The sequence below is a fragment of the Mustela lutreola genome, chromosome 3 (genome assembly GCF_030435805.1).
Source record: "Mustela lutreola isolate mMusLut2 chromosome 3, mMusLut2.pri, whole genome shotgun sequence".
In the NCBI taxonomy this organism is placed as follows: Eukaryota; Metazoa; Chordata; class Mammalia; order Carnivora; family Mustelidae; genus Mustela; species Mustela lutreola.
The window spans coordinates 202924374-202943852 of record NC_081292.1 but is presented as its reverse complement, the minus strand read 5'-3'; the positions used below and the strand labels follow the sequence as shown (position 1 = coordinate 202943852).

Here is a 19479-nt window from a genome sequence, read left to right as displayed (position 1 = left end):
GGGAGAAGCAGACTCCCCATTGAGCAAAGAGCCTGATGCGGGACTCCGTCCCTGGACCCCAAGATCATGACCTGAGCTGAAAGGAGGAAATAACCAAATGAGTCACCCAGGCACCCCTCATTTACACACCATTTATTTTTTAAAAACCAACTTAATAAGCTGATTTTTTAGACCTTGCAAATCAGAAGCAATATATTAAAGGGGGAAACTGCAAGGCACACCAGTGACGGGCATTCTCTTACAGCCTTAGGGATGGGCGGACAAGGGAGCCTAACAACAACAATAAAATTTAAAAACACCCGTATATCATGGCACAGGCAGTATTTGGCCGTCTTTCAGTCTCTGGAATCACAGCTTCCCCATCTCCACCCACCCAGGGACATCCTCCATCTGCACTGTTTGCTTCCTAGTTCATCTTTGTGGGGCTGAGCAAAGAGAAGTAACACTTTTTCTAAACACAAGTGCAGTTGATCCTTGAACAACACGGTTTCAACTGCATGGCTGCACTTAGATGTGCATTTTCTTTTAATAAATACAGTACAGAACTGTAGTATTTTCTCTTCCTCATGATTTTCTTCATAACATTTTCTCTAGCTTGCTTTATTGTAAGAATGCAGTATGAAATACATGCAACATACGAAACGTTTGTATGGACCTAACTGACTGTTCATGTTGTGGTAAGTTTCCTGGGAACAGTCAGCTGGCAGTGGTTGAGTTTTGGAGGAGTCAGAAGCCATACGCAGGTTTTTTACCTCACGGGGGGTTGGCGTCCTTGGCCTCCGCAGTGTTCAAGGGTCAACCGCATGAAGCTACTTCAGGGACGGTGGGCAAGACGGGGGAAGTGTGCAAAGACGGGACGAAAAGAGAGACAGAAAGACAAAAGAGCAGGAGATGACAGAAGCAGCAGCCACGATGCTGACTTTCAGGGGAGAAAGAGAGAGAAAGAGGGCCCTACGGGGTCTCACTGTGCATATCCCATGCCTCAAGACGACTTTCAGCGAAGAACCACATGGCTCTTCAGTGCTCTCTGGTCTGTTTAACCCTGTTGCGTGTGACCTGGTGCCCGCCTAGCTTCCAGATAGTCCAGTTTTAGTCAAGCTGTAACAGCTCTGTACGCTGATCCCCCAAACCTGAAACACCTTTAATGCACTGTGTATAGGAAAGCAGGGAGAAAGATAACGTATTTGTGAAAGAGTTCAGTAAATGGTGGGTTAAATTCTCTGACACTTAGTCATAGCTTTGGTTACATGGAAAATTCACATATGTGAGCACATCTCCAATAATAGTAGATAAATTAAGTGTTATTGCATTTAAATTCCTAGAAATGTGGACTTACAAAAGGTCCTTAAATAAACTTCTGGGTCCCATATTTGGCATAAGAACTATATGGTCTTTGGAGAGATTTTCCCCTTCTGGCACAGCTAAGGTCAGGATTGGCATTATAATGGCCCTGGAAAAACAAACCTTCACATTCCAAAATTTTGACCAATTTTAGGTGAGCTTTCTAACAGCTGCAAAAAGCAGCAAGTCAGAGTTTCCAAAGCCCCTCTCTCCACTGCACTTGAAGAAGTAAATGTGCTCAAATAAGGAAAAGTATGGAAAGTTTACCGATCCCAAGGCATTCTGAAAGATCATTCGAATTTGTTGCTGTCATAATTTTCACAGTATTATGCTCATACCACTAAAAGGGATGAAATTCTAGTCACAAGAAGGAAGAATAGACCACTTTAAAACATCCAAAATGCTTTTCACAAAAAAGCTTCAGGAAAGTGGTTGAAGGAGATGCTTTCGTACTCCAAGAATCAGAAGGTCAGTCCACAGGGCAAATGACTTTAGCTAGTCTTGGCCTTGTAAGATCATGTGGAATCAGTTACAATAACTTCCATTGGTATCAGGCAGTTCATCCCAATTGCAAGATCAAATAGAGCCCCTGAAATTGAATAGGCCAAAAATGTGGAGATGATTCTCCCTGTAAATTAAAACCACCACAAACGCTGCTAGCAATTTAGATATATTTGGGTTCTACATCTCTTTGGAAAATGTTGGACTCTAAATGTGCTTCCAGAATGCATTTTACTACCATCAGAGATTTCTCATGTTCCTTTGTGATGCTAAATGATTAGTCACCCTTTAAAATGCTCCTATAGTCTCAAAGAATGATTAGCCAGTCCCCAGGAGCACATGTTTTTGTAGGGCTTGGAAAGGGACAGAAGCCGTTAATCTACCTCTTTCTTGGGGAGGGACAACAAAGAAAAAGAAAAGCCCCAGGCAGGACAGCCTTGACTGAAATGAGCAAAAATCCACAAGGCTTCATTCCTTTAACCACAAAGCATCAGGTAAAGGAATAACCCATTTGAACGTCATCATAGGATCTAACTAAGATAAAGACCAGACAGAATGATTAAATATTTAGGCAGGAGCTTCTGCAAATCAGGGAGAAATGACTTCCCATTTTTTGGTTATTAATGCTTGAACATTGACAAACTATACTTCTCAGGATCAGATTTCCAGAAAGAAAGAAAAAAGGGATAAATTAATACTTATCGGATGCTTGTTGTGCTGCAAGCAGCAGGCAAGCGTGCTCCCCCAAGAGTCCGTGGGAGGTGATTGCTCTTATTTCCATTTTATAGAAAATCACATTCAAGTTCAGGGAAGGAAGTCAACTGCCCAGAGACACAGACCGTTGGTAAAGACTGAGGCTGGCTCCAAATTCCACTAATTTTCCCCCTACATCTTGAAACTTAGCTGAAGTGTCATATATTTATTTCTTTTCATCCTGGATCATCAAAATATGTGTCCCTGCTTTGTTCCAAAGTTGACCTTCACTTCTGTCTCCAGTGTCCTGCCTTTCCATGGGTCTGTGGTTTGCTGCTTCGACAAACTAGTTTCCTTCCACCCACGTCTTCTGACCTCTGTACACACACACACACGCTCAATTTCCCTATCCTGAAACCTCTTCCTTAACGCGTCTTCTCCTTCTAAATACTGTCCAAGTTTCCTTCCTTTTCATCCCCATACTTCCTAAAAAGAATATTCTACACTTCTGGCTTCTACTTTCACATCCTGTATCACTCTGCAAGTGGTCACATTCTAGTTTCTAACCTCTTATCTCCTAGAAACTTCTCTAGAAAAGGCCATTTATAACTTCGTGATTTTCAGATCCAGTGGCCTCTTCTCAGGACTCATCCTTCTTGAATGCTTTGAGGATTTGGCCCACTCTCTACTCCTTGAAGCCTGGCTTCCCTGAAAAGACCTTCCTGATTCTCTTCCAAAATCCACTGGCCCGCTTCGCTTCATTGGCTCCTCTTTCTCAACCCGTCCCTGAAATACTGGAGTTCCTCATGTTCCCATCCTCTGTTTTCTCTTCTTTCCACAGGCTTGTCCTCCCTGGCTCCTCCAATCTGCCCTGGGTTTCAACTGCTACCAGCATACCTATATGCTGAGCCACCAGCCTCTCCTGAGCTCCATGACTGTCTTTTCCATTTGTCTTCGGTATCTCTAGTTGGATGGTTCAGAGAGTCCTCAACAAACCATGCTCAAAACTCAACTCCTCCAACCCCTCCTTTTCAGTCTAATCTTTTTCGTTCCCTGGCAAACGGTGTTGCCATCTGCCTGGTAGTCCGGGTGTTGGGGACCTCAGCATCTGCCTTGACCTCGGCATCTTCCCTACTTGGACTCAGAGTCCTGAGTCTCTATATCCTATGTACCCTCTGAACTAATTCCTGTTTCTCCAACACTTCGAGTGCAGCCCTTCAGCAGGTCCTCGTATTAACCTGCGTTAACACAACACCTGTCTTAGCACAACAGCCTCCCAAGCGGTTTCTCGGACTCCATTATCTCGTCTTCGAAACCATCGCCCCTACTGCCACCGAAGTGTTCCTTGGAAAACAGGGTATTCTTCTGTTTGCAAAGTTTCCGTGGCTCCATATGGACGACAAACTAAGGCTTCCACGACCAAGCCGCCCTAGCCTATCTTTCCAACCTGAGCTTTGAGAACTTGCTCTTGCTCGTAGCTATTAATCGGCCCTAAACTTCTCTCACACTTCTGAGGCCGAGGTCATACCGCTCGCTGGCTAAGGACAGCCTTCTTGCTCCGGCCCGCCTTCGTCATCCTTCAAGGCTCCCACCGTGTCTGTTTTCTTTATCCCCAAACACCGACTGCCGATCTTGAAGGAAGAACAGTTCCCAAATCGGAGTTCCCATACCTCTCCTTCCAGAACCAACCACACGGCTTTACAGAGTCATTTGCTGACTCATTGTCCCACCATGAATCCTTCAAAGGCAGAGACTGCGTTATTCATCATTGTAGCACTGGAGTCTAACTCAGTGCTTGGATCATACTTGAATGCTCAATAAATCTGTTAAGAGAACAAATTAATAGACCTTTTCCTGTTTGTGGTATTCAATTAGGCTTTAGCTTCATTAACATAGGATTTGTGAAAACAAGTTATACATCAAAGACTACAGAGCAGCTTTGAGTGATGCATAATAGCGCTTAGATTTCTATTAAAACAGTTTTAAATTCTGATAGCTATTAAAGCGTAAATAACACATAGCTAATGCTCTGTCAACGTTATAACTATTTTCTTTTTAAAAAACTTACTTCCTAAGCTGCATTTTCTATCATGTCTTCATCCATACATCCACTCACACCTTCATTCACACCTAATGTCTTTCAAAAGGATTTTGAACTTAAATATTTTAGTTTTTTTTATCTGTCAACATGTTTTAGCTGCCTGTGTCTCTAGTATTCCTATCTAATGTAGTTAGTCATTACTGCAGGAAAAACCTATCGAACTCCATTAAACTACTTTTAATTGTTTATTATTTCTGGAAAGCAGACATTTCTTTTTATTTGAATCTGTCTCCGAACCAAAATTTGTTTCAGTCCAAAAGCTAACATAGTATTTTGTGTCCTAATACTTTCCAGGATAGATTAGACACTACGTAACATAATGGAAAGCAAATCCTGCATCTGAGGATATCACACTGCTAACATTTATCCTCTCTTTCTGGAAAGTCATTATCTTCCTGTCCAAATGAATGGTCAGGGGGACAAACCAGTTTTAAGTGCCGTAGAACATGTACCCGTGCCCACACTGACGACGTACCCAAGCGCTCCTTTAGTGTCCTTTACGAAGGATAAAACATCTGGTCTTAGGGTACGCTTCTCAGAGGACTCACTGGGCACAACAGGCGGCCTTACCTGGTGAGTTCTGGGGAGAGGACACAGGGGAGCCACGTGGGGACTGACAGTAGCTGGGGTGCAGTAAGGCATGTGGAGGCACATAAGACATTATCTCTTCTTCAAATAAACTGGGGAGAGACAAGAAACAAAACGTACACTTTAGCCAAAGCAATGGGGAAAAGCCTTGCTTCCAAATGAGCCAGACAGTCGATTTCTCACCCTGAGGTCCAGCACACATCTCAAAGGGAGCACCTGTCCCCGCTCTCCTGTAGCTAATTCTTGGGATAAGCAGCCACCTGTTGTGGCTTTTGTGGAAGCTGTGGTTATGGGCCTGTTTTCCTACCAGCTTTGGACAACACGATTTCTATTTTGCCACTTTATTATTATTTTTTTAAGATTTCATTTATTTATTTATTTGACAGAGAGAGCCTGATGCGGGCTCGATCCCAGGACTCTGGGATCATTACCTGAGCCGAAGGCAGCCGCTTAACTAAGTGAGCCACCCTGGGCCCATTTTGCCTCTTTAATATGTGAGTCTGAATTTACACGTTTGCTTGAACACAGTACCTGGGTTTTTAGCTTCAAGAATAAGATTCAAGGGGCACCTGAGTGGCTCAGCGGGTTAAAACCTCTGCCTTCGGCTCAGGTCATGATCCCAGGGTCCTGGGATCGAGTCCCGCATCGGGCTCTCTGCTTGGCGGGGAGCCTGCTTCCTCCTCTCTCTCTGCCTGCCTCTCTGCCTACTTGTGATCTCTGTGTGTCAAAAAATAAATAAAATTAAAAAAAAAAGAATAAGATTCAACACACAACACACAATGCCTACTAAGAATCCATAATAGAGACACAAAGTATGTTCTTTATTTTCATTCTAAGAAATACATGACAGAGTCTCAATGTTCAAAGAGTTTAGGATTTAACTGGAGAATTAAAAGCAAAATAAAACACTTCCTAAACAACTACAGCTGCTCATAGTTAGGTCCCTTGTTTATTCTGGCTTTATAATTTTTTTCTAAATATGAGGATTTTGATCTCAGATTATTCACATTCTATCCAGTGTCTTTGTTCTTCCCCATATTGAAATTTCTGTTTCTCGGACTCTCCTAAAAGATAATAATCAGGGATGTGAGATCTTAGAATCCCAGACTTTTCATTAAATCTTATGATAAAAGTACTATTGATCACACTAAGTTCTTGACACTTGACAAGACACTTGAGGAATATTTGACAAAGCTTTGAAACAACAGTAAAGTAAGATGACTTGTGTTTTTTGTTTTTTGTTTTTTGGTTTTTTAATTAATAGGTAGAGGTAGGTTTTCCTCAAACTTGGCCAAATCTAGAAACCCGTTAGAAAACACTCAGAAAAAAGTGACAACAGTTCATTCTTGCAGAGGTTAAGAAAAGGACCCCTTAAGGTTGTAAACACTCAACTGAGGCAATTTTGCCTTCTCGCACACCATTTGGGGACTTTGGGGAATGTCTGAGGACATATTTGGTTGTCATAACTGGGAGGGTCTGCCTTTGGTATCTAGTGGGTAGAAGCCATGATGCTGGTGCATCATCTCACAAGGCACAGAAGACTGAAGAGCTCCCTGTAACAAACGTGTATCCAGCCCAAAATGTCGGTACTTTTGAAGCTATCTCTTTTGACAAGGATTTAATTTTTTCTCAGCGTTGTGCTTTTGTCAACAATGGTGCAATGAAGATCCTGTATATATTTCCTTGTGCAGAGCAAGGAGGTTTAGTATAAACACGGTATGTATCTAAAAGCAGAAGTGCTCTGTCATAACACATATGCCTTTTCAACTATACGAAATATCATCAAACTATGCTCTGAAAAGGTTGTAGGAATTGTAATCCCAAGTACAGAGAGTATGAGAGTCCCTATTCCTTATTCAATATTATCAGACTTTTTAATTTTTTAACTTTTTCCAAATCTAATATTATGAAATATTATGTCATCATTGGAAATTGCATTCTATGATTGCTAGCATCTGTCCATGAGTTTACTGGCTAATCTTTTCTTTTAAACGTTGTTTTTTGGTTTTTGTTCTTTATTTTTTAAGGTTTTATTTATTTATTTGGCAAAAAGAGAGACAGAGTGAGCATGAGCAGGGGGAGGGGCAGAGGGAGACGGACAAGCAGACTCCCCACTGAACAGGAAGCCCTACACGGGACTCTATCCCAGGAGCTGGGATCATGACCTGAGCCGAAGGCAGGTGCTTAACCCACTAATCCACCCACGTGCCCCAGTTTACTGACTATTCTTACTTCAATTTCTAAGAAATGCCTTTTTCTTCTACCCTTTATCCGTTTTTCTTTTGGGTTCTTTTCTTCTGAATTGATTTAAAAGCATTCTTCTCATATTCATAATATCTCCCTTTGACATGTTGTGAATATATTCTTTTAGTTTGTTAACTTTCTTTGTGCTTTTATATATGATGTCTTTCACTATATAAACTTCAAAATTCTAACAGTCAAATAAATCAATCATTTCATATTTGAGCTATGAGAGAGGTAGATTTTTTACAGGAGTTCAGTTAATGAAAGAATATATGATACAGAAGAATTAAAAACAAATGTAACAACGTCATTTAAAAATTCTTGAGTTTTATAATAGCTATTTTGGAGAACAATCTTACATGGGTTTATTTTGAATGGAATAATTTCCTAGAGCTGTGGCATGTCGACATTGCAGCTTGCTGATAATCAAGTCCATTTGTACCAGGACTGATTTTCCTTTTTTTTTTTTTTTTTTAAGGCTTTTAATAAAATTTTTTATTTTTTATAAACATATATTTTTATCCCCAGGGGTACAGGTCTGTGAATCACCAGGTTTACACACTTCACAGCACTCACCAAAGCACATACCCTCCCCAATGTCCATAATCCCACCCCCTTCTCCCAAACCCCCTCCCCCCAGCAACCCTCAGTTTGTTTTGTGAGATTAAGAGTCACTTATGGTTTGTCTCCCTCCCAATCCCATCTTGTTTCATTGATTCTTCTCCTACCCACTTAAGCCCCCATGTTGCATCACCACTTCCTCATATCCGGGAGATCATATGATAGTTGTCTTTCTCTGCTTGACTTATTTCGCTAAGCATGATACGCTCTAGTTCATCCATGTTGTCGCAAATGGCAAGATTTCATTTCTTTTGATGGCTGCATAGTATTCCATTGTGTATATATACCACATCTTCTTGATCCATTCATCTGTTGATGGACATCTAGGTTCTTTCCATAGTTTGGCTATTGTGGACATTGCTGCTATAAACATTTGGGTGCACGTGCCCCTTTGGATCACTACGTTTGTATCTTTAGGGTAAATACCCAATAGTGCGATTGCTGGGTCATAGGGCAGTTCTATTTTCAACATTTTGAGGAACCTCCATGCTGTTTTCCAGAGTGGCTGCACAAGCTTGCATTCCCACCAACAGTGTAGGAGGGTTCCCCTTTCTCCGCATCCTCGCCAGCATCTGTCATTTCCTGACTTGTTGATTTTAGCCATTCTGACTGGTGTGAGGTGATATCGCATTGTGGTTTTGATTTGTATTTCCCTGATGCCGAGTGATATGGAGCACTTTTTCATATGTCTGTTGGCCATCTGGATGTCTTCTTTGCAAAAATGTCTGTTCGTGTCCTCTGCCCATTTCTTGATTGGATTATTTGTTCTTTGGGTGTTGAGTTTGCTAAGTTCTTTATAGATTCTGGACACTAGTCCTTTATCTGATATGTCGTTTGCAAATATCTTCTCCCATTCTGTCAGTTGTCTTTTGATTTTGTTAACTGTTTCCTTTGCTGTGCAAAAGCTTTTGATCTTGATGAAATCCCAATAGTTCATTTTTGCCCTTGCTTCCCTTGCCTTTGGCGTTGTTCCTAGGAAGATGTTGCTGCGGCTGAGGTCGAAGAGGTTGCTGCCTGCGTTCTCCTCAAGGATTTTGATGGATTCCTTTTGCACATTGAGGTCCTTCATCCATTTTGAGTCTATTTTTGTGTGTGGTGTAAGGAAATGGTCCACTTTCATTTTTCTGCATGTGGCTGTCCAATTTCCCCAGCACCATTTATTGAAGAGGCTGTCTTTTTTCCATTGGACATTCTTTCCTGCTTTGTCGAAGATTAGTTGACCATAGAGTTGAGGGTCTATTTCTGGGCTCTCTATTCTGTTCCATTGATCTATGTGTCTGTTCTTGTGCCAGTACCATGCTGTCTTGATGATGACAGCTTTGTAATAGAGCTTGAAGTCCGGAATTGTGATGCCACCAACTTTGGCTTTCTTTTTCAATATCCCTTTGGCTATTCGAGGTCTTTTCTGGTTCCATATAAATTTGAGGATTATTTGTTCCATTTCTTTGAAAAAGATGGATGGTACTTTGATAGGAATTGCATTAAATGTATAGATTGCTTTAGGTAGCATAGACATTTTCACAATATTTATTCTTCCAATCCAGGAGCATGGAACATTTTTCCATTTCTTTGTGTCTTCCTCAATTTCTTTCATGAGTACTTTATAGTTTTCTGAGTATAGATTCTGTGCCTCTTTGGTTAGGTTTATTCCTAGGTATCTTATGGTTTTGGGTGCAATTGTAAATGGGATGGACTTCTTAATTTCTCTTTCTTCTGTCTTGCTGTTGGTGTAGAGAAAGGCAACTGATTTCTCTGCATTGATTTTATATCCTGACACTTTACTGAATTCCTGTATAAGTTCTAGCAGTTTTGGAGTGGAGTCTTTTGGGTTTTCCACATATAGTATCATATCATCTGCAAAGAGTGATAATTTGACTTCTTCTTTGCCGATTTGGATGCCTTTAATTTCCTTTTGTTGTCTGATTGCTGAGGCTAGGACCTCTAGTACTATGTTGAATAGCAGTGGTGATAATGGACATCCCTGCCGTGTTCCTGACCTTAGCGGAAAAGCTTTCAGTTTTTCTCCATTGAGAATGATATTTGCGGTGGGTTTTTCATAGATGGCTTTGATGATATTGAGGTATGTGCCCTCTATCCCTACATTTTGAAGAGTTTTGATCAGGAAGGGATGCTGTACTTTGTCAAATGCTTTTTCAGCATCTATTGAGAGTATCATATGGTTCTTGTTCTTTCTTTTATTGATGTGTTGTATCACATTGACTGATTTGCGGATGTTGAACCAACCTTGCAACCCTGGAATAAATCCCACTTGGTCGTGGTGAATAATCTTTTTAATGTACTGTTGAATCCTATTGGCTAGTATTTTGTTGAGTATTTTCGCATCTGTGTTCATCAAGGATATTGGTCTATAGCTTTCTTTTTTGGTGGGATCCTTGTCTGGTTTGGGGATCAAGGTGATGCTGGCCTCATAAAATGAGTTTGGAAGTTTTCCTTCCATTTCTATTTTTTGGAACAGTTTCAGGAGAATAGAAATTAGTTCTTCTTTAAATGTTTGGTAGAATTCCCCCGGGAAGCCGTCTGGCCCTGGGCTTTTGTTTGTTTGGAGATTTTTAATGACTGTTTCAATCTCCTTACTGGTTATGGGTCTGTTCAGGCTTTCTATTTCTTCCTGGTTCAGTTGTGGTAGTTTATAGGTTTCTAGGAATGCATCCATTTCTTCCAGATTGTCAAATTTATTGGCATAGAGTTGCTCATAGTATGTTCTTATAATAGTTTGTATTTCTTTGGTGTTAGTTGTGATCTCTCCTCTTTCATTCATGATTTTATTTATTTGGGTCCTTTCTCTTTTCTTTTTGATAAGTCGGGCCAAGGGTTTATCAATTTTATTAATTCTTTCAAAGAACCAGCTCCTACTTTCGTTGATTTGTTCTATTGTTTTTTTGGTTTCTATTTCATTGATTTCTGCTCTGATCTTTATGATTTCTCTTCTCCTGCTGGGCTTAGGGTTTCTTTCTTGTTCTTTCTCCAGCTCCTTTAGGTGTAGGGTTAGGTTGTGTACCTGAGACCTTTCTTGTTTCTTGAGAAAGGCTTGTACCGCTATATATTTTCCTCTCAGGACTGTCTTTGTTGTGTCCCACAGATTTTGAACCGTTGTATTTTCATTATCATTTGTTTCCATGATTTTTTTCAATTCTTCTTTAATTTCCCGGTTGACCCATTCATTCTTTAGAAGGATGCTGTTTAGTCTCCATGTATTTGGGTTCTTTTCAAACTTCTTTTTGTGGTTGAGTTCTAGCTTTAGAGCATTGTGGTCTGAAAATATGCAGGGAATGATCCCAATCTTTTGATACCGGTTGAGTCCTGATTTAGGACCGAGGATGTGATCTATTCTGGAGAATGTTCCATGTGCACTAGAGAAGAATGTGTATTCTGTTGCTTTGGGATGAAATGTTCTGAATATATCTGTGATGTCCATCTGGTCCAGTGTGTCGTTTAAGGCCTTTATTTCCTTGCTGATCTTTTGCTTGGATGAGTCCATTTCAGTGAGGGGAGTGTTAAAGTCCCCTACTATTATTGTATTATTGTTGATGTGTTTCTTTGATTTTGTTATTAATTGGTGTATATAGTTGGCTGCTCCCACGTTGGGGACATAGATATTTAAAATTGTTAAATCTTCTTGTTGGACAGACCCTTTGAGTATGATATAGTATCCTTCCTCATCTCTTATTATAGTCTTTGGCTTAAAATCTAATTGATCTGATATAAGGATTGCCACTCCTGCTTTCTTCTGATGTCCATTAGCATGGTAAATTCTTTTCCACCCCCTCACTTTAAATCTGGAGGTGTCTTCGGGCTTAAAATGAGTTTCTTGGAGGCAACATATAGATGGGTTTTGTTTTTTTATCCATTCTGATACCCTGTGTCTTTTGACAGGGGCATTTAGCCCATTAACATTCAGGGTAACTATTGAGAGAGATGAATTTAGGGCCATTGTATTGCCTGTAAGGTGACTGTTACTGTATATGGTCTCTGTTCCTTTCTGATCTACCACTTGTAGGCTCTCTCTTTGCTTAGAGGACCCCTTTCAAGATTTCCTGTAGAGCTGGTTTGGTGTTTGTAAATTCTTTCAGTTTTTGTTTGTCCTGGAAGCTTTTAATCTCTCCTTCTATTTTCAATGATAGCCTAGCTGGATATAGTATTCTTGGCTGCATGTTTTTCTCGTTTAGTGCTCTGAAAATATCATGCCAGCTCTTTCTGGCCTGCCAGGTCTCTGTGGATAAGTCAGCTGCCAATCTAATATTTTTACCATTGTATGTTACAGACTTCTTTTCCCGGGCTGCTTTCAGGATTTTCTCTTTGTCACTGAGACTTGTAAATTTTACTATTAGGTGACGGGGTGTGGGCCTATTCTTATTGATTTTGAGGGGCGTTCTCTGAACCTCCTGAACTTTGATGCTCATTCCCTTTGCCATATTGGGGAAATTCTCCCCAATAATTCTCTCCAGTATACCTTTTGCTCCCCTCTCTCTTTCTTCTTCTTCTGGAATCCCAATTATTCTAATGTTGTTTCGTCTTATGGTGTCACTTATCTCTTGAATTCTCCCCTCGTGGTCCAGTAGCTGTTTGTCCCTCTTTTGCTCAGCTTCTTTATTCTCTGTCATTTGGTCTTCTATATCACTAATTTTTTCTTCTGCCTCATTTATCCTAGCAGTGAGAGCCTCCATTTTTTATTGCACCTCATTAATAGCTTTTTTGATTTCAACTTGGTTAGATTTTATTTCTTTTATTTCTCCAGAAAGGGCTTTTATATCTCTCGAGAGGGTTTCTCTAATATCTTCCATGCCTTTTTCGAGCCCGGCTAGAACCTTGAGAATTGTCATTCTGAACTCTAGATCTGACATATTACCAATGTCTGTATTGATTAGGTCCTTAGCCTTCGGTACTGCCTCTTGTTCTTTTTTTTGTGTTGAATTTTTCCGTCTTGTCATTTTGTCCAGATAAGAGTATATGAAGGGGCAAGTAAAATACTAAAAGGGTGGCAACAGCCCCAGGAAAATATGCTTTAACCAAATTAGAAGAGATCCCAAATTGTGAGGGGGGAGAAAGGGGATAAAAAGAGGTTCAAAAAGGAAGACAGAAAAAAAAAGAAAAAAGAAAAAAAAAGAAAAGAATTTTTAAAAAAGAAAACACCTAAGAAAAATATAAAAAATATATATATATTAGATAAACTAGTAAAAAATCATTAAAAAAGAAAAAGGTAACAGTTAAAAAAAAATTTTACCCGAAGGCGAGAAAAAAAAACAAAAAATGAAAAAGAAAAAAATTAAATTAACTGCAAGACTAAAAAAAATCACAGGGAAAAAGCCATGAGTTCCGTGCTTGGCTTTCTCCTCCTCTGGAATTCTCCTGCTCTCCTTGGTATTGAAACCGCACTCCTTGGTAGGTGAACTTGGTCTCGGCTGGATTTCTTGTTGATCTTCTGGGGGAGGGCCTGGTGTAGTGATTCTCAAGTGTCTTTGCCCCAGGCGGAATCGCACCGCCCTTACCCAGGGCCGGGGTGAGTAATCCACTCGGGTTTGCTTTCAGGAGCTTTTGTTCCCTGAGCGCTTTCCGTAGAGTTCCGGAGGACGGGAATACAAATGGCGGCCTCCTGGTCTCCGGCCCGGAGGAGCCGAGAGCCCAGGGCCGCACTCCTCAGTGCGCCCTCAGAGAACAGCGCCCAGTCACTCCCGTCTGCCTGACCTCCGGCCGCGCTCCGAGCTCACCGAGCCTGCTACGGTTCAAGGTCACCCCGAGCTGCGAGCTCACTGTCGGCTCTGTCTCTGTAGCCGGCTTTCCCGTTCCAGTACCCGCAAGCTCTGCGACACTCAGACACCCCCGATCCTTCTGGGACTCTGCGGGACCTGAGGCCACGCTGACCCCGCGTGGGCTTCGCCCCGGGTAGCCTCTGGAGCGATGTCCCTCAGCGGAACAGACTTTTAAAAGTCCTGATTTTGTGCACGGTTGCTCCGCCGCTTGCCGGGAGCCGGCCCCTCCCCCCGGGGTCTATCTTCCCGTCGCTTTGGATTCACTTCTCCGCCGGTCCTACCTTTCAGAAAGTGGTTGTTTTTCTGTTTCCAGAATTGCTGTTCTTCTTCTCTTCGATCTGCCGATGGATTTTCAGGTGTTTGCAATCTTTAGATAAGCTATCTAGCTGATCTCCGGCTAGCTGAAGTAGTCTCAGCCGGCTACTTCTCCGCCATCTTGACTCCTCCCCTGATTTTCCTTTTTTTAAAAATAGGGGCACCTGGGCTGCTTGGGTGGCTCAGTGGGTTAAAGCCTCTGTCTTCAGCTCGGGTCATGATCTCGAGGTTCTGGGATTGAGTCCCGTGTCAGGCTCCCTGCTTGGCGGGGAGCCTGCTTCCTCCTCTCTCTCTGCCTGCCTCTCTGCCTACTTGTGATCTCTGCCTGTCAATTAAATAAATAAAATCTTAAAAAAGAAACAGGGGCACTTTGGTGGCTCAGTCATTTAAGCATCTGCCTTCTGATTTTGGCTCAGGTCATGATCTCAGGGTCCTAAGATCGAATCCCACATCAGGCTCAGAGCTCAGCACTCAGCACAGAGTCTGCTTGTCCCTTTCAGTCTGCTTTTCCTCCCCCCACCCCGTGCTCTCCCTCTTTCTCTTCTCTCTCGTAAGTAAATAAAATCTTAAAAAAAAAAAGAAAAAAAGAAAAAGGAAATAGGCAAAGTATAAAAATAGACAGAAAGTCTTTCACTATATATGCAACTAGTCCATTGCTTGAGTTTATAGTCACTGATTCAAAAGACTCAAACTCCAAAGTAAAATAAAAAATAACTAAGGACATCTGATAACTAAGGACATCTGAAAATGTTTCAATAACTATTAAACATTATTTATTAAGCAACCACATGGAATACATTGTGTCACTATGTACAATTATTAAATTTAATAAATACATCTGATCATCTAAATAAAATAAGTCTAGAACTTAATAACATCATTTGAATATAATAATTATAGAACTATTATATAATAAATGAATTTCTCACACTTCTCCAAAGGCCAATTAACTTCAGATAATACAGTGTTTCCCCAAATTGAGGAAAATGTAGCTTTGCTCATATGTATATATATATATATACACACACACACACACACACACACACGTGTGTATCTATATACACACATATGTATATATATGTATACACATACATATACGTACTTAAAACTGATACATATATATGTAGAAGTATTTTTTTAAATGATTTTATTTATTTATTTGACAGGAAGAGAGCACAAGTAGGCAGAGAGGCAGACAGAGAGAAAGAAAGGCAGAGAGAGAGGCTCATGACCTGAGCTGAAGACAGAGGCTTTAACCCACTGAGCCACCCAGGTGCCCCAGTTTTTAAGTATTTTTAAGTTCAACCATATAACACATAGAAACTCAGGAAAACTGCAGTGTTAACAAAAGCACAAATATTCTAAGCTATACTGTAACTTAAAAGATTGAGGATGATACCATCTAAAGATTATTGAACTAAGAATAGGTGAATGATAGTCATGATTTCTATTTTATGATCATTGTTTTTATTAATTCCAAATGCAGAATTTTTTAGTTTAAGTAAAAATGCTTAGATTTCTAAAATTTCTAGAATTTTACAACAGAACTATTTTATTACCAACTGAACTATGGTAGAAACATCATATTACATAGTAACTAACCAACAGTCTTCCTGACCATGTAGCACACTATATTCTGTTCTTAGAACTCATTCAGTGTAACACAGTCACAGGTCACCCCTTCGACTGAGAAGTAACCCTTGCTTCCCAATAGGTCTTGTTCAGGATCAGGTGAAGCAAAGTCTCTGTGGGAAGTGGTTATATATCCCTTTGAACTATGCTCCAACTACCCAGGAAAGGAACATAATTTTTTGACTTCAGTTTTACAAGTATGGCAACTGTCATGCAGGCAGTCAGAAACGGTGAGGGTCAAGATCATCATGAGTACCATGAATGAGACTGTTAGCACTCTAAGACCAATAAAACGGTGTGTGGTCTGTTTCAGTATGACTTTGCCTTTAATTCTTTGCAGGTTCTGGTGGTGGGTGTCCCAACTATTGGGTAGAGCAAAGCATTAACTTATTCTAGTCTCTTACATTTGAGGGATAATATTAAAAATGAAAAATCTTTTGAAAACTTGCCAGTTTCCTTTCTAAACTACTCTAAAATAAACCAAAGCTGACCTAACCATCAGGAAAGAAAATGCAGCTGGTCAATTTTATGAAGGCCTATCAAGTCAGCAATGAGTACCAGTGATCAAATTTCAACTTTCTGATCGAATTTCCCAAACCTAAACTCTCAAAATCATTTTTTAAAAATCACATCAAATCAGAAAAAATAAACAAAAAAAGCACATTTGGAGGAAAGAATTTGAAAGAAAATATAAATATGACCTTTTACTCCAAAGGGGAAAGCCTGTATATGTTTGCGTTCCATTTCGTGAATGGGACATTCTACCATTGGCCTCTATTAATCTCTCCCTTCTCCAATACCACCTCATTTATCACCAGGGTAAAAAAAAAAATCAAACAGATATCAGACTAAGAAGTGCAATCTGAAACGAATTATCACTACATCACCAGCATCCTACATCTTCCACATGAGTATTCCACAAGTCTTTAAGAATAACAGAGACATTTTTAGGCTACTAATATTAGGATAGCATTTTCTAAAACACTCCATAACATCCAATGACAGAAAACTTTCTACTTCAAAAACTGGTGTTCCATACCTCAGCAACATAACAAGGTCGGCATCACTTGAAAGACGCACCAATCCTGGGGTCCCTTCAGTTCGGATAAATTGGATCTTCTCCCTATTCAAGCAAACAAACAGCTCAGAATGTATGTGCTGGACTTCTGAAACATAACATGCCTTAGGCACCATTTTAAAAAACATTTAAAAACAACTCAGTCTCTGCTTTGAAGTAAAGCCTACTGTGGGCTTGTACCTAAGCAAATATTTGGGCCATTCAGGCCAATTCCCTGTTATTCCAAAAAGTGTACAGGGACAGTCATCTGTTTACCTGGGGGCACACCTCTACATCATGTGTTATAAGCGTATACCTACTTGGAGGCAGATGGGTTATACTCAATACATATTCAACATAAAGGCATATGGCTCTTTGAAGTAACTCAAACCCTGAAACACCTTTAGTTACCACAGTTGGTAGAACACATAACATGTATGCCTGTGCAAAGGTATATACACTTATATGTACACATTTCAAACATGACAATGTGAGTGATTTCTACCATTATTTTACTATAGATAGATGTAAGAACACCAGGTTTTTCTTTTTGTTTGATGAGCCATCATCATGCTGTTTTCGATTCTTTATATGAAAACAATTTTAATAAAAATTTCCCTGTTGCTTCCTCTTATTTACATGATTTTATTTCAAAGCACATCATATTCATTTTTATAAAAAAAATATAAGAACATAAACTACAGTACTGAAAGCATTTCATTTGATAGGAACATAGGAGTAAAAACAACCAATCAATTAACTCAAAGTGCTAATGACAGTATAGTCTGATTTTTGTACACTATGAAATAAAATATTAATCTTTGGTCCAAGTATTTATTTAGATTTAGTTCCTCTTGAAGATTATCTTGTTTTTCTGTTTGATATTTTCATAAAGTTCTACTGTATTTTATATTTCCAAATTCCAAATCTCTTAATTTTTACAAGCTTGAAGACAATGAGGTGTAAGACAAGGTTTAACTGTTGAGACGGAAAACCCCAGAATGTACAGAGAAGTCAACAGCTTTGCTTTCAGCCACACAGCTTACAAGGAGTGATTAAGAGTTTGCCTGCTTCTGGCTAGATCCATTTTAAACAATACATTAGCATATGAAGTTTCTAATCTCTGGTATTACCAAATTTCCCTTTCCAACCTTCACTGCCAGGAGTTTCACATATGCAACCTAAGAAATGAATGTTAGACCCGAATGTAAAGAAATTGCTCAGAAGGGAAAAGCCAGTCTTTCTGCTTAGTTGTTTCAGTCTGAAAACTGGAACCAAGCGGAACATTTGCCTCAAGTGTTACAATCACATGTCTGAAGCACATGACGAAACCAGGGAGCATTATCTGGTGAGCAATTTTTTCTGGTACAAGATATGAAAGTTGGTTGAAAAAAGCTAAATTAGAGAAAAGTTATCATGGAGGAAAAAATGAACAATAACTTAACGAAAGAAATCTTCTGGTAAGGGTCAGTAATAACATGCTTTGATCTTGAAGAATCACAAGCTATCTCTAACAAATACACAGTTTATCTCCGTAGCCTATCATGAAAAGGAGTCAGGCAAACAGAACAGACGAGAAGACAAACAGGGCGCGCACTCTCCTCCACTTCTCTGACGGGAGCTAGATGGGGTGAGGCGAGCGACATCAGAGATCGTACTCCGGACTGTGGCCTGTAGGCTTTCTGGGAGTCAGGAAAAGATGACAGCTTCCTGACTCACAAGAATGACAGGCTGAGGACAGGGAAGGACACCAGAGGACATATGCCAATGGGGGAACTTTTTATCACTGTCCAGATATTAACTATATTAGGCAGTGAAAGGAACTGGTCTGATTCTTTAGGCCAGAACATACCAGCGGCAAGTGGAGGCTAGTCTTCTTCAGGCCAGCTGAGTTATTGCACCAGTGAGCTAAGGGTCATATACTTTCAGGAATAAGACTCTGGAGCATGTCACCTGACGCATACTCTACCACTAAGAACTCTTTATACCAACATTCATTCATCCTTTCAGCAAACATTTTCTCAGTGTCTGCTCTGTGCCGGGCACGGTATCCCACACTGGGCGTACAGTGGGGTAGAAGCCCTGGCTCCTCTCGCAAAGAGTTCACGTGCAGTGGAAAGGAGAAGGTCACTCCCAGTACTGCAGGAAAATATTCAAGCCGTTCCGTTTGTTTAACTGAATTCTGTTCAGGTCTTAGACCCACTCCTATTCCACCAAGTCTTTTCACATAAAAACAGAGGGCATCGGTTTACTGACTGTCGAGAGCAGATCAAGGCGGAGGAAGAGAACATCACCAGATATCCTCAGAAATGTTGCCAATCTTTTCTAAGAAAAGCAAAACCAAACAGGAACTACTTCTTGGTTATTAGGTATTTGCCTAATAGTCCGTAGGCCAGCATTTGTCAGACTCGTGTTCCTATCTACTAGAAATCTACAGACATAGTCTCAAGTTCTCGGGGAATTTAAAAATTCTGTGTTTTCACACTGACAATCAAAAACTGCTAATACTGAGGCAGGATATGTTAGATAATCTGAATAACATTAATGACGGACTTGCTGCCATCTGACTTCAGTTCCCATGTTCGCATTTATAAGACATTGGTGCCAAGTGATCAGAG

General features: G+C 40.3%; 1 protein-coding gene across 4 annotated transcripts in view; it reads right to left on the bottom strand.

Annotated features, from left to right (window-relative positions):
• HECW2 (HECT, C2 and WW domain containing E3 ubiquitin protein ligase 2) overlaps positions 1-19479 on the bottom strand; it is a 368631-nt gene that overhangs the window by 49062 nt on the left and 300090 nt on the right. For all 4 annotated transcript variants that reach the window (XM_059168541.1, XM_059168540.1, XM_059168539.1 and 1 more), the window contains 2 exons: positions 16844-16927; positions 5207-5316 (listed from right to left, as the gene is read on the bottom strand). In XM_059168541.1, the coding sequence (XP_059024524.1) occupies positions 5207-5316; positions 16844-16927 (194 nt within the window). The remainder of the gene's footprint in view (positions 1-5206; positions 5317-16843; positions 16928-19479) is intronic.